Source organism: Lotus japonicus, chromosome 3 (assembly GCF_012489685.1).
Source record: "Lotus japonicus ecotype B-129 chromosome 3, LjGifu_v1.2".
In the NCBI taxonomy this organism is placed as follows: Eukaryota; Viridiplantae; Streptophyta; class Magnoliopsida; order Fabales; family Fabaceae; genus Lotus; species Lotus japonicus.
Window position 1 is genome coordinate 4,645,252 of NC_080043.1, and position 15,446 is coordinate 4,660,697.

Here is a 15,446-nt window from a genome sequence, read left to right on the forward strand (position 1 = left end):
ATTGTAAGATGCCACCACCTGGAGAACCAGATACCTTACCTTCAAAACCCTGGCACACTCATCTTCCCCAAATATTGTGTCTAGATCAATGTATCCTCGCACCATTACTTGCTCCCCCGCGAAACCTACCAAGGTTCCCGCATATGGAGTCAGATCATTGTCAGTTAGTCCCAACTTGTCAAATGCATCACCATAGATAATATCAGCCGAACTACCCTCATCCAGGAGTACCCTTCTAACGTTGAAACTGTTCATCCTTAACTGTACTACGATCGGGTCATCCTTATGAGGCTTTATCCCCTCAAAGTCTGCCATCGAGATTGTTATGTCAGGGTGTACGAATCCAAAAGCGACCTCATGAACGAAATTAACCGCACGAACATGGCGTTTCCGCGCCGCATGGGTGTCGCCACCGCCGCCAAATCCTCTAGCGATGGTGTTTATAGTCCCGACGGGCGGTCCTGAGTGTTGAGCGAACGTGTCATCAGCCCCTCTTGTGGCGATAGCCGCTGATTCTTGCTTTTTCTTGCCCTTAGTGTCCGCTCGCTCCTCTTCTCGCTTATGCGTTTTGTTGTGATCGTCGTTGTTGCGCCACTGGCCTTGGCGATTCCCTTGATAACCCGCCTGAATCAACTTATCAATTTCCCGCTGCAAAGTCCAGCAGTCGTCCGTGCCGTGCCCGGCGGACCGATGGTATTCACACCACTTCTTGGGATTGGCGTCCCGTGATTGATACTTAGGGGCCTCCGGCTCATCCACTAGATTCGCGCCCCTCGCCTCGCGGAGTATATCCGCTAATTCAGTATTCATCACCATGTCAGCTTCCTCCCGCTGGCGATGGGACTTGGATTGCCACGGCCAACGTTGTTCATAATCATCACGCCGTGGATACAACTGCTCCTTGGTCGGCCTCAATGCCGCCTTCCCTTTATCTTGCCTTTGCTGCTTGCCATCCCCCTTATCTTCGCCATTCTTATCTTTTTTCGCGCGCTTGGGCGACGTGTCGCCCTTTTCCAACTTCGCGCGCTTTCTTTTGAAAGCGTCGTCCTCCTTGTCAAGGATATAAGTGCTGGCGCGAGCACGCATCTCTTCCATTGAACGCGCCGGCTTACGTGTCAATTTGCTGTTCAACCCTCCCGGTAGCAAACCGTTTTTAAATGCTAGAGCACAAGCTCGAGGCTCCTCGTCCTCTACTTTGACCGACGCCGCGCTGTACCTTGCCATGTACTCCTTCAGTGACTCTCCTTCTTTCTGGCGAATATTGTATAGGTCATTGATCGTCACCGGCTGATTCTTATTCGCCGAGACTTGCACTAGAAACTTGGATGAGAAGTCTCTGAAATTCGAAATCGATCCGCGCGGCAAAGTTGTGAACCACGCCATCGCCGTCGATTTGAACGTCGATGGAAACATCCTGCACTTCACCGCATCTGACGCCGCAATTATCACCATCTTCGTATTGAAATACAGAAGATGATCCTTCGGATGGGAATCTCCGCTGTAAGAATCCAGAACTAACGTTTTCATATTATCCGGAATCGCCACACTCTCAACATCCTCCGAGAACGGACGGAACTCAGCCACGGAATCTGCTTCTCTGCTTCCATCGTCCCGCTGCTCGCGACGGTAGAAATCCAACTGAGCCTGTATATGCTCATTCCGCTGCTGGATGTTGCCAATGTTGCGCATCAGATGGCGCCATTGCTCCTGTGTCACCGCCGGTTGTTGCTCCGGAGCAGGTGAATTCTCTGGTGAGCGCTCCAGAGATCCAACCTGTGAAGGCGATGGAGGAAGTGGTGGTGATGGAGGAGGAGAAGGCGGCTGTACTCCCGCCGTTCGTACCGGAGAATCCAGGACCACACGATGAGGCCGCCGAGGCGGCGAAATTCGCTGTCGCATTGGTGAATGATGCTGCCTCCTGCGTCGAGTCTCCATCCAAACCAGGAACGATGCAAACTCGATCGGAAAACGAACACCGGTTACAGAATCAAAATCAGAAGACCAGAGAATTGCCTAATCACAATCAGAGATAACTTCCTGCACAATCAATCCACGTGAATGGGAGTAGAAAGTTTACAGTCCCCACAGACGGCGCCAAATGTTCTGGGAATGAACATTGAAGAGAGGTATAGTACCTAGAGGTAGAGGGATTGTGCTAAGAGAGAATGAGAATGAGAGAGAGTGCTGAATTTCGAGTGTTATTTCATCAAATGAGCAAAAGTCCCTTACAATTGGTAACTCCCTCCTATTTATAGAGTTTGGTCACTACCTATTGGGCCAATTGGGCCTCCGAGACCAAGGCCCAACTTAAGGCCAGGGTCCCGCCTCGGGGCGGGCTGCACGCTGGGCGTTGCCCCTCTAGGGGCTCGCCCAGTCCAGCGATATATAGTTGATTATTTGACATGGTATCAGAGCCTCGCCCTCTATGGAGTTTGATTCTTACCGCCCCCAATTCTTCTATTAAAAAATTGAATTTAAGCACACGATAGACGGACCTGTGCATTTTATCCAAGCTTCAAGCCAAATGGCTCTTCCGTAAGGGGTGTGTTAGAGAAACAACATAAAAGTATTCATGTGACCCTTACCTAACAACTTAAACTTTTAGGGTAATTTATTACTTGACAAATAATCTATTGTCAAGTCTGTGTGTGTCGAACTATGCATAACCATGCACTGGTTCATTTTCAAAATTTAGAATCAATATATCGTGTCCCTGTGTGTCTTGCGAGCCATATTGCATGCTTTGTTTTTCAAAACAAATTCTTTTTATCCTGTAGTAATGCACTGGTTCGCAAACGTTTGTGTCTTATTCCTGAATGAAGAGTACTCTATGTAAGCAACTAAGCATCATAGTTCAAATTATTTTCAACAATTTATGGCCACTAACATGGTCATGTATTACTGTTGAATCACTGTTTGGTTTGCAGCATCTATACAAGGAGGAGTGTTACAAAGCTGATTTAATTTTACTGTCAAATTTATTTTATTTAAATTTCAAACTAGTCATGTTTAGTAAATTTATGGCTACTAACATGGTCAATTTTTGTAGTCATGGCTAGTTAAGGACCATGAATGTTTAGTGGGGAAGTGATTAGAAGTTATTAAGTAGAATTTGTATTTATATTAGTTTTTACTTAATGACAATGTATGAGATCATTTTATACGTGACTTTGAAAGAATTGCAATAATATAGTTTCTCTCCTCTTGCGACATTGAAGCCTTCTTTTCATACAACATAAAAAATCAACTATATCATTAAATATGTGAGACCCTTTAAATACTTATGAGATGAGAGATAGACATAATATTGACAATGTCAAGTTACATGAGATGATCCAAATCTCATGCGGGGTTGCACTACTAAAATAATTGCTCAATTTAAAAATTATTAGAATTCAGGAGACTCAATTCTACTCCCAACAGTTAATTTGGAGGTGAGGGTTGTTCCACCCTTATAAAACTATCTTAATCATATTTCAAGTTAATGTAGAACTTCTGACAAAAATGGTCAGAAAGAAAAAAACCACCGCCACAATTACAGTGCAAGCAAGATAAGCTTATGTTTCCTCGCAAATGGACTTCAACTTAACAAGGAATTGACTTCTAGAGAGATTGTCTTGTCAAGTTTTCACAAATCCATCTTCAACTAGAAGATTCTTGGGGCCATCAGGCTGATAAAATGGTAAGTAGACATGCATGGAATTTTTTTTGGTAAACTAAAAAACTCTGCTTTCAAATAATAAGCAAAAGTATTAATAGAAGGAAAGAAGAGAGTGATAAGAAAGGTTAAAAAAGATAAGAGAAATGCAAACCGGTTACGGTGTAATCATTACATATAGCAAACCACAATGATGTAGTTAGCAGGTATGAAAATAGTGATGAAGTAAAAATTAGATGACAAGTAATGTCAGCAAATTTCCACTCCACCATCTTTCTACTTTCACTTCTGCTTGAAATATCTTCTTCCAATTCAAATCTAGTACAAGACAAAACGAGTTTCTAACTGGTTTTGTTGATGAGCAACACATTTTTTGGTTGATTTTTGTCAGGATTTTCTTGTAGTAAAGCATCTCTTTCCTAGTGATGCTGTGAGTCTGGTCCTTCAGGTGAAACTCTCTCCAATCTTGAACCTAGCATTGACCTTTTCTTGTGACTCCTCTCACTATTTTGCATCTTGTTGATTAATTCACGTAAAAGAAATTCACTGTTTGCCTTTCTGCCCATAGGTGATAATTGAGGGAGAACTCTTGCCTCTGAACTCATTACAACCATTGAAAGAACCACTAGAAACAGAACAGACTTTGTTCTTAACTTCAATGAAGTAGCCATAGTCTTACACTAACACAAATTAAGTGACAAGAAAAACAACTAGCAAGCTCAAATGGTTATGGATAATAAGATATATCACTGCAAGTTATGTTGCTTAGAAGATCAAAGGGGCAACCTATATATACACACATGCTAGGTTGGAAGCAATAAATTAAAGAGGAAAAGACCTTCAGGAGTTGTATGTATTTGGAGAGTCCTGTTGGAAAGTCGTGTAAGCAGATAACTATGATCCAAGATACATTTGCCTTATCTCTCTTTTGGATTCCTCTAGCACCCTTATCATGTTCAAATTGTTGCTATAAATAACTTATGTTATTATTATCCTTAATGGATTTTTGCAGATTTGGCTACTTTTTTCTTAGTGAATGTAAAAGCCAAACCAAATCTTTTCATCTTTGCTTGTCCAGCTCAACCTAAGTATTAAATAATTCACATGGTTAATAGAAAAATGAGTAAATAGCATAGTTATCAAAATAGACCAAATTGGTCAGTCCATTTGAACAAAAATCCAGTTGATCTAAGAGCCAGGACAAAATCTGTTAAAATCAATGCTATTGAACAGCTCTACATCACAATATTTCAGTTTTCGATTTTTTTTATTTCTGTTTAATAAAAATATATTTTAATGAAATAAAGTTCCAGTACAAAGTTATAAGAACTCATATATATGAATTATTATTATTATATTTATTTTATTTTTATCTTATATAATCATGTATGTGTTAATTTAAAATTTAATTTGAGTTAGTTTCATTGCATTTTATTTTATGTAAATATATTTCTAAACTTATATATAATTATTACCGATTTAACCACAATTAAAACAATAAATTAAAAATTAGTGTTTGTATCGGTTCAATAACTAGTATAATTGAAAAACATTGATAAAAAGTCAAATTAATTAATTTACAGAAGTGATGAAAATTATTTGGTAATTGTTGAGTTTAATCATAATGGTGGAATAAGTGGCACATCACCTAGTACATCAAATGAAGAGGGAGGAAAGAAAACTCTTGGAGAAGTCATATATCATGGGCGTTTATTCTCAAGTTGTTGATTTTAACCACGCTTGTTACCAGCTTTAGTACCCAAAAAAATATTAAATGGAGGAAAAAAATAGATGTAAATATATCAAAATTAATTGAGAAATTGGTTGTGTCTGAGCTGTGTTTATTTGGATTAAATGCCGCCTTTGCATTACCGGAACACGCGTGTCAACTGGCTCATTTCGCATTATTTTTTTAAGCTTTTTTTGCTAAAGAAGATTCCACCTTTTGGGTCCAAATAAAAAATCTTGTTGGTGAAGATTCCTTTATATTCTAAACATATGGCGTCATTCGAATGCTGGTAAATGTACCTTAGTTTTGTTTAATAACACCACAATGGGACGCGGCCCAATGACAATGCTTCAAAGTTGACCTCTATGTGCCTTATCAGCTTTCAACTAAGGACCTTGTTTGAAAAGAAAAAAAAAAAATTCAAATTTGAATTCTATGTGCACATACTACCCTCCAATTGTGACAAGGCATGAACAAGAATGCAAATGATGAAAGCAGTACAATGCAAAATAAGCCTTATCATTAAGCACGAGTATACATTACAACATATGAATGAGGTATAAGATATGATATGTGCAAATAATCGAACCTAGTAACTACTCAGGCAGTAGGGGCAATTTACCCAAGCTGTTGACTGTGCCATTGACACTGCCATTGGTGGAGGCAAATTCATCATCAACTTCACCATCAAACTCGGAAGCTTCACTGGTTTTCACTTCATCAGTCACATAATGAGATGGAAGGATGCGCAGATAGACACCAGAGTCTCCACTAATTCTCCTCGCTTCTAGTTGGTAACTGCGAACAAGGTCCAGCTGAAGAGATAATATGTGTGATGATCTTGGGAGTAGATCCACAGGTTCTTCCTTTGGAATGACTATATGCTCTATAGCTATTCTTGCCTCCTGAAATGTGAAAAGGATTATGCCAAGTATTCAAGAATACCTATAATTTCAGCTGTAAAATGTCACACAGGTGTAATTAGTCTTAGCTAAAGATTACAGCAAATATTTTGGCAACAGTACTCATTCATTTCTCCTTCAAGTCAGAATATAAGTAATTCATCAATCATATATATATGAACTATGCGCATGTTTGGTTTGTAGATGCACAGCCACATATGCAGTGAAATCAGCTTGAAACAGTTGAAACAATGTGCCTTGGCCTGTGTCATTGCCAATTTGAGAACTCAGTAGATTTCCACGTCGAGAGAGGTGATTAGGGAAAAAGATACTAAGAATAGCCTTTGTGAAGGGAAAAGTGATTCTGGGAAATTTAATTTAAAATCAAACATGCTATAAGCGCAGGCACCACCATGCAACATAGTTAGTTGCTACAGTATTATTATCCTTGCTAATTGCCACCATATTTTTCAAGTGTCTCAACCAGTTAACTATTAACGACAGCCTCAAAGATTGCAACGAAACTCTTCAATTCAAGGGCATCCTCATCACCATTTTAAGATTAAATTTGGTCACGTCAAGCAATTTTCGTTACTACAATTTCACTGCTAATTTTCATCGTAATATACAAAATTTTAAGTAGTGCTTAATTCTTACAAGTTACATCTGCTATATTTGTAGCTATGGAACACCACAGCTTAAGGTAGAGTGAATCGTCAAACTGATCCCTCAAAGTGTTGGGTACTGGTAAATTCGTCACTAGAAGAAGGAAATAACCCCACGGTCCCTGTTTGTGTGAAATGTCGGTCAAATTAGTCCCTACAGGGACTACCAGCGTTTTATGTGACCACAATCACTAACTTGACCAACATTTTAAGCAATCAGAGACTATATGGGGTATTTCCTTCTTCTAGGGACGAACTGGCCAACGTCCGACTTTGAGGGGCCAATTTGACCATTCACTCGCTTAGGGCATGAAGCTAAAAAATGACGAGCAGTGACACTATGGTTAGGCCATCAAGCAAGGATTATGTGACATTTATATTACCTCCAGAGCGTCAATTTTCTCTGATGGTTTTATCCTATCCATTGAAGCAAAACCCTTTAATCCATCTTCATGATCACTTACTAATGCTCTTATGGCTTTTGTTACATGTTCCACCGAACTTGTCTACAAGGGAAAAAGAATATTCAGTAAGAGTTTACAACAAGTGTAGCTGTTTAACAAACATAGGAAGATGATTATTACCTTTGTCACATAAATGGGAATATCATGAGATTTAGCAGCAGCTTGAATCCCTGAATTCTTCTTAAGCTTTGATTGCAAGGCAAGTAAGGCATTTGCCTCACTAATATTATCAGTCAATTGAAGGGCCACATCATTCATTTTCAGTTGTTTAATCCCTTGAATAACTGTTGCCTCTAAAATCTAGAATTAGAGACCAGTTTGTAAGTTAAACAGCCAAGAAGAAATATAAAATGAAAAAAAGAGTGTGCACTATTCAATTTTTGCTTCACCACAATTCTGTAGACTCATACTCCATTGGATGGTTGGATTTATTAGTGACTTAATGTAAACAGTGTTCATCTAAATGTCAGCACTGTTAACTTATAATTACAAGCCGATTTACTAAAAGTGCTTTAAATAAGAGAAAGAAACTAAACATGTAAGCCACCTTGATTCAGTTCAAATTGGTCCTTTTTTCATTTTAATTTCCTCTCCCTGACCCTTTCCTTCTTTGCTTTTTTTCCCTTCTTTGTATTGTATTTATTATTAATTTATTTCTCTAAGAGTAGAATCTCTCTCCCTCTCTTTCCCTTTTCCATTTTCTTCTTTCTTTTCACCAGGAAACTAGTCACGTAGCTAAGATACTAAAGTTGCACAGAAGTGATTCAATTTCACAAATATTAAAAACCAATTGAAATTAATGAATGAGAACAAAAATTCAAAGCTAAATGTAGAATTATAACTGTAATTGGAGGTAGATCCAGCAATATTAGTATCAATGTACAAGTGACAAGAATTGTTATCACGCTTGTCCCTTTCGTATATATTTGCCTTAAAATTACATTGCATTTGCTGAAACTACAAAGTGAATAAAGATTATTACAAATAAGTTGATTGTATATTTATGGGGGAAGAGATGAGATGAGATGAGGGTAATCTGTATGTGCAGAAAAAAAAGAATTTTAGTTTATCATTTTGAGTCAAAACTGATCCAATAGTTCATTTCATCTCATCTGTGTTAATACCCTTGTCAAGAAACTCCTAACTCAACTTCTTTGTAATATAAGAAAATTTCAAACTTATATCTCATCATTGTAAAAAATATTAAGGCAATTAGGAGAAACATAGAAGTCTAGTAGGTAAATCAGCTGTGAACTTTGTGAAGATTTATTCCATGCATAACATAAGCCTTAGTTTTTGGGTAAATGACATCTTACCCCATAACAAAACAGGCGAAGTGGCAATCTGAGGTCCCAGGAATCCTCTACCATGTCGATAGGCGACCTCAAAGGTGAATTATTTTGCCATGTTTGGTCATCAGCCCCCTCTGGAGCATCTTCAAACATGAGTTCACCATCATGTTCAACAGAACTGTCAATAACAGGTCCTTTTTGTAAAATCTCCTCCTGTTCTTGAGACTTCAGCTTGCGCACTTCTACATTAGGAAAACGACCTATACAGACAAGCCAAACAACAAATTACAAATCAATCTACTACAATATTTTATTTGCAAGGGTGGCAGGTTACCAGAAAGAATAGCATCAACAGTTTCTTCAAGACTCCGGTGAATGCGCAACTCTGTCTTTGAAATAATTTCCACTGCACAACTAAATGTTGATGGGCCTTTCCTCTCCAGTACTGTCTTCTGAACACCCCTGCGGCTGGCCTCTTCATCCCCTAGTGTCACGCTCTAGAAAATGATGGTAGAGCTGATTAACCAAAAAGAAAGTAGGGAGAATGGTGGTGTTTTTCATTCTTATTTTAGCGTAAAACACTTGTGTAAAAAAGACAGAGAGGAAAGAGATAATGAAGATAAGTTTTATTTAAAACCATCACAACTCCTTAGGTAATTAAGAAAATACATAAAAATAAATAACAAAACAGAATAAAATATAACTTATGCTAGTCCTAAGTCAGTACACAAGAGGGTGTCTCCTTATGGGTGTGTTTGTGAGTTGAGTTTTGGAGGGGAGGGAAGGAAAGGGGGAGGTTTATGAGCAGCCCTCCCCTTGTTTTTGAGATTTTAAGAAAGGGAGGAAGGTTTGGGGTGTTTCTAAAAACCCTCCAAAACCTTCTTCTAGTTATATATTTTAATTCCTCAAAATTGGGAGGTTTTGGAGAATTTGAAACTCCCAAACAAAGGAAGGGCTTACCCCCCTTCCCCCTCTCTTGCCCTCCCCTTCCCTTCAAAGTCTTCCCCTCCCCTCCCCTAAAAACTCACAAACAGACGCTAAGGATATGGCCACATCAGATCACACAAATGTTTAATAACTAAATCTAAAATTCAATATACCACAAATCAACTAGGTAGATGTAGGTAAACCTCACCTGTATTCCTCCAACAAGCATCTCTAATGAAGGATTCATTATCAGATTCTCAATTGTGATTCCATGTGCAGTGGCAACAAGCTGGATCCCACGTTGTGCAATTGTGCTCGCAGCCATTGCTTCAAGTTTTGTACCAATTTCATCAATTACAATCACTTGTGGCATGTGGTTTTCAACAGCCTCTATCAATACCTGAAAAATACAATACAATATACTGTATGGATATGAGATGTGCTTTTCATAACCAGAAAGAACCTCTTCTGGGAATGTATTAATGGAAACAAGAGTGAGAGGTAACATGCAGGGAATGGAATGAACAAGACTCTGAAGAGAATTACCACTCTTACCGATCATTCTGCTATTTAGTTGCCCTCCACTATCAGACTACTTTGTTATATATTACATGGTTCAGAAAGCCTAGTACATGTTAGGGTCATTGGTGTAAAATTACCTGAGTGAAATAGTTACTTTTGAAAGAATGAGTTCAATGCTTGGGATTTGGAAATTTTAATCTAGAAATAAATTGTAAAGAGGCCTAAATTTTTAAAGTTCAGAACTGGTTCAGGAGAGGAATTATTAGAATTTGGGAGACCTAACTAACCCCAAAAGCTAGCTCAGGAGGTGAGGATTGTCTTCCCATATATAAGGGCTACCTTGGTCATATCTCAAGTCAATGTGAGACTTCTCAACAGAATCCAAATCCAATCAAGTTCTCAAGTTCTTATACTAAAATTGAACTTCTAACCATTACTTGTCCTCAGGCAAATACTAAATTGGTACATATGCCCAAATGGAATTATCATAACTTTATACAAGCAAAACAAAGGTTTTCAAACTTGTGGTGTCTACCTAGCATTAGCCAAATACATAAAGTGTAGGATAGTAACACAAAAAGTAACATAATACAGATAATATTAAATTTATATTAAAAAAATATAGACACATAAAATACATAATAGTGATAATTTAATTGGGATTGGATGAAAAAAGAAAATACAAGTATAGGGATACACCTGATGGCCACAAGAATTTGACACCTGAGCTTTATACTGTACTACTTGCTGCTAAGTGCTAAGGTGAATCCAAATCATATTTCTCACTTCCCAATTTAGTCGATCCACTACAGGCTGAAAAATCAGTCACAACACTCAACTCCAGACTTTAAGTGGACTGGATTTCAGGACGACTGGTAAACTTTTCTACTCAGTTGAGTAAGATGATTGCAGGATCTTGTGATCCAACCAATTTTACATGCTAAAAGCCTTACAATTTTTTTATGATAATGAGCCTCACAGAAAAACACTAAGAGACATTATTCCGCAAATAATCACAATGCACACACTGTTTCTTTACAAAGAAAATCCTAAGACAAGAAGGTGATTCATATCTCATAAAACAACATAACAAATTTGAAAAAACATTTATGGGTTTGATTTTAAAATAACTTTTGTAGAATTTAAAATATATAATTAAATTTACTTTTAAAAAATAATTTTTTTATGAGATCAGTGTCCTAGAGGTGTCTAGCCAAGAAGAGATGTGGCTAAGTCTCTTGAGCAGTGCTCGAGGCAGAAAAAAATACTTTTGAACTCAGACACTAAAGAGGTGTCTGACACGTGTCAAACCGATGTCGGTGTCGGACACATGGACATTTCATTGTTCAGAGGCGTCGATGCTTCATAGCTGATAATACAGTTCACTTTCCGTATAAAAAAGTAGAAGGGATAAGCTCCAGCAACTAATTCTAATACCTTATGTTGTACATCAGAGTTGGGGACCTGCATACGTCGAGCAGTACCTATTCCACCATGAGGTATATCACCATCACCCCCAATCTCATTGGAGGTGTCAACAATCATCACACGCTTCTTGTAATCATTTGCCAGCATCCGAGCTACTTCCCTGAATTAATACAATAAAATACACAATGTGTTCAATTTCAGGGGTAGGGGGATTACATTACAGATGATGATGATGATGATAATGATAATGTAATCAAATTAACATGGGCCAGGTATACATCCTTGCAGTTCACTGTTCTTATATATGTCATCTAATACCAAATTAAAGAAATGACAAAAGCACAAAATGGCAAAATATTATTTTTTGCGAAAGACCAAAAGAGATCATGGCCCCAAGGAATGGGAAACTGCAGAAGTCAGGGCCTTGTAAAAATTTTTGAATGGACAAAAAAGAATGTGAGGAGAGAGAAGGAGAAATTGTACTTCCGGATTAGGAATAATAAGCAATCAACGCTTATGCGCTCCATAAAAGTGTGTGGCTCTCCAAAAGTATAATTTGCAAACAAGATTGGAGATTTAATAAAAAGTAGAACCCATTCCTAGAATAGTCACACAACAACCAAGATAAGGAAGGAACTATAATATGTGTAAACTTTAGAGAGGTAACTACTCCATGCATAGAAGCTTTAATCATAGGACAAGAGAGTCACTGACCTAATAATTGTAGTTTTGCCTACCCCTGGAGGCCCAATTAGCAACAAAGAAGCTCCATCTTGAACCAAATCTTGCAACAACTTAGCACTTCCAGATATTGCCCTGCCAACTCTACAAGTTAGACCAATAATTGCACCCTTGCGATTTCTGATAGCACTAATCCGATGCAATGTCCTGCTAATTCCAGCTCGATTATCTACAGCAAAGTCACCGACCTGCAAGAGTTTGCTTCCTCGTGAATTGACAGTTACAATTATCTCTTTCCAAGATCAATTGAAAGTTAGAATTTCATGCAGATATGGTCCTATTCCAATCCAAGAACCCTACCAGTGGCCATTTCACTTTCTGCTTGCATGCTTCTAGGAAACAGCAGATGATTACGTCTTTTTTATATACGTCAAGAGTTGTTACCACAACTTAAACTTTGACTTTAATCAAAATCCCACACACCCTCGCTGTCCTCCAGGACAGACAAGGTCTATTAATATCATGGCAGTGTAACTGTCCACCCCAGAAATAGTTTGTGTCTCTCAAAACATAACAAGGTCAATTTTTTAAGGAAAATGAGAGCATCTAAATCTCCACAATAACATCTATGGAGTTAGGTTCCAAGAGACAAAACCAGAGTTTAAAAATGCACACCACGACACACGATGCGGCCGTAATATTGCAATTGAAGAGAGCTTAAGATTTTTGTGGCTAGCCATAGTTTTAAAATGCACACCACCACACCACGACACAACGAACTTTCGAATGAAGATCAATTTCTCTTTTCATGGCGAAATCAACATGAAATTAGCCTAAGATTTCCCTAAAAATATCATGATCATCAACAAAATCTACCTTAAATTCAAAGAATTAGCAACTAATTAAACTAATAAATCTATAAATACAAACAGTCCAACATGCACCTCTTTCTAATTTTCGAAAAAATACACAAGTTGAGCACTGTGTACTCCAATACCTGAGCAGTGGCGTGTTCAATATCCTGAACAGTGATGGGATAATCCGATATCACGAAATCACCGGAGGGAAACCTAGCCAGCGGCTTCCGACCCAAATCCATCACTACTTCAATCAACAGCTGCACCTCCGGGTGTTCGCTCACGCGCCGCCGCATCTCCTCCGGCAACAGCCCCAGCAGCCGCCCCAGCTCCACATCCGGTTCATCTTCCGAATAACCCGCCGCCAGCAAGCCCAAACTAGAACCGGCCCCGGCCCGGAAACTCGCTCGCAACCCGAGCGCGGCGGTTCGAGGAACGGGTCGTCGGAAGAATGGTTCCGGTGCTACCGAGATAGGAAGCGAAGTTTGGTGGTGGTGGCGGAGCTGAAGGTGAAGCGGAAGAGAGAACCGTAGCATCATCGATTTTGGCGGGAAAGTTGCGATTCGGTGTGGTAGTTGCAGAAGTGATTTTGTTTTCTCTTCGTTTTCGTTGGAAATTGATTGAGGGATTTTTCAAGTTTCAAGTGTCACTGAAAAAATGAAGGTTACGTGTTTTGCTAAGCAATTTGCATCACTCTTGGAACATTTGTCTTTTTCCCGTCTCAAAACAACGGTCAACAATGTTGCGGGTCTAGATAATTTCCTGTGACATTGTTATTATTGGTGTGTTTGTAACTCTAAAATGAATAATGAATGGTGTCATTCATGGGTCTAGTTTATCTTCTAAGGCAAAGCGAAGTCGTGAGCCTCGGGGGACGAGCATTTCTTCTCCTTGAAGCGATTCTTTGGTGTTTTCTTCACAAACGTTGACCTCTTTATTTTACAATCGTCTAGGAAATTTGTTCCCGGGTGTTATGACTAGAGCTCATTGTGTTTGCTTAGTGAGGAAAGTAGATGGTTCGGTGTTTGATGACTCCGATGAGGAAGCTACTTTAGGTTTTGCGGTTCGGATGGTAGAGTATCACGCAAGTTGATAATTTTGCTGGATGGGTTTTTTTTTTCTTTGTTTATATGGTTTTGTTATGGTTCTCAGATTTTTTGGAGATATCTTTTTGGGCGGTGGGTGCTCTTCTTGAGTTGGTTTGGGTTTTTCTTGCTTGGGCTTTGTTAGTTGTTTTGTTTTATTGGGCTTTTTCTAAGCAATTCTCTTTGTAAATTGCGCTCCTAACTATACTCCCTTTTGCTTAAAAAAATTGTTTTGCGAAATTATAAAATAAGTTTTTGGTTTTATTAATTGAAAAGAACATAACTATATTTTGAATATGTGACACCTAATTATTGAACGTATGTGTAAAATGTAAAACACTGATATACATTAAACTTTTATTATAGCTAAAGTCTATTTTTATTGAAAAGGGAAATTATATCAATTTTCAAAAGTGTTCTACCTTTTCTTTCTAATCAAAAGGAAACTGGAAAAAAAGATGAAGAGGGAAGAGCATATGGAAGTTGTAGGTCCAGAGAAATGGAATTGCTTTTTTAATTGCAAAAATAGATTCAATGTGCAGGTCACAAATTTTCAAGCACATAGGATGGGATCCAAGCTTTACTTATAAGTTTTCATATATGCTGCGGGAAAGCTAGCTAATGTTGTCTTTCATAAACTATATTTGCTCAGTCATCAGAAAAAAAAAAGTTGTCTAAACTATTTTGGTGATTCTATTTTGAATTTGATGATTATGAAACGAGCAGAACGAACTCTATCCTTTTCGTGGTCCAAATCATTTGTAAATTGAAATTATCCTTATAAATATTGTTGAATTAAGTGTCAACTAGACTATAACCTGCGCGTTGCCCGGTGTTTTTTTTTTTTTTGAATATTAATATGATACAATTATATTAATTATGTTGTCCATTTCAAAAAAAAAATTGCGTCGTCAAAGTAAAATTAAAGGAAATTGAAATAGATAGGAGATTATCATCTGCACAGTCGAGGATTAACTATTTGGTGCTATAAAAAAAGAATAAACGAATGGAATTCATTTCATCAGTGACCAACTGCTACATGCAAAACTGCAAAAGTAGAGTTAGTAGCTTCAGAGAAATAAGTTTGAACCATAGAAGAATAGGATCTAGCATTGGATAAGTTTTTAACCGGCCTCCTAGAATTAAAGCACACATTCATGTAGTAAGAAGACATAAACCAAATAAAGTAGAACCAAATTCTTCGACCACCAATGATTCGCAAAACAATATAAATAT

General features: G+C 38.2%; 1 protein-coding gene across 1 annotated transcript; it reads right to left on the reverse strand.

Annotated features, from left to right (window-relative positions):
• Positions 1-5,873: 5,873 nt before the first annotated feature.
• LOC130748169 (protein SEEDLING PLASTID DEVELOPMENT 1) lies at positions 5,874-13,823 on the reverse strand. Its single transcript, XM_057601333.1, has 9 exons — positions 13,266-13,823; positions 12,302-12,516; positions 11,597-11,747; positions 9,846-10,037; positions 9,045-9,207; positions 8,735-8,970; positions 7,539-7,718; positions 7,338-7,460; positions 5,874-6,292 (listed from the first exon to the last, which is right to left on the reverse strand). Exons 1-9 carry the CDS (start codon positions 13,662-13,664, stop codon positions 5,984-5,986), a joined length of 1,968 nt encoding a protein of 655 aa, XP_057457316.1. The 5' UTR covers positions 13,665-13,823; the 3' UTR covers positions 5,874-5,983.
• Positions 13,824-15,446: the final 1,623 nt, after the last annotated feature.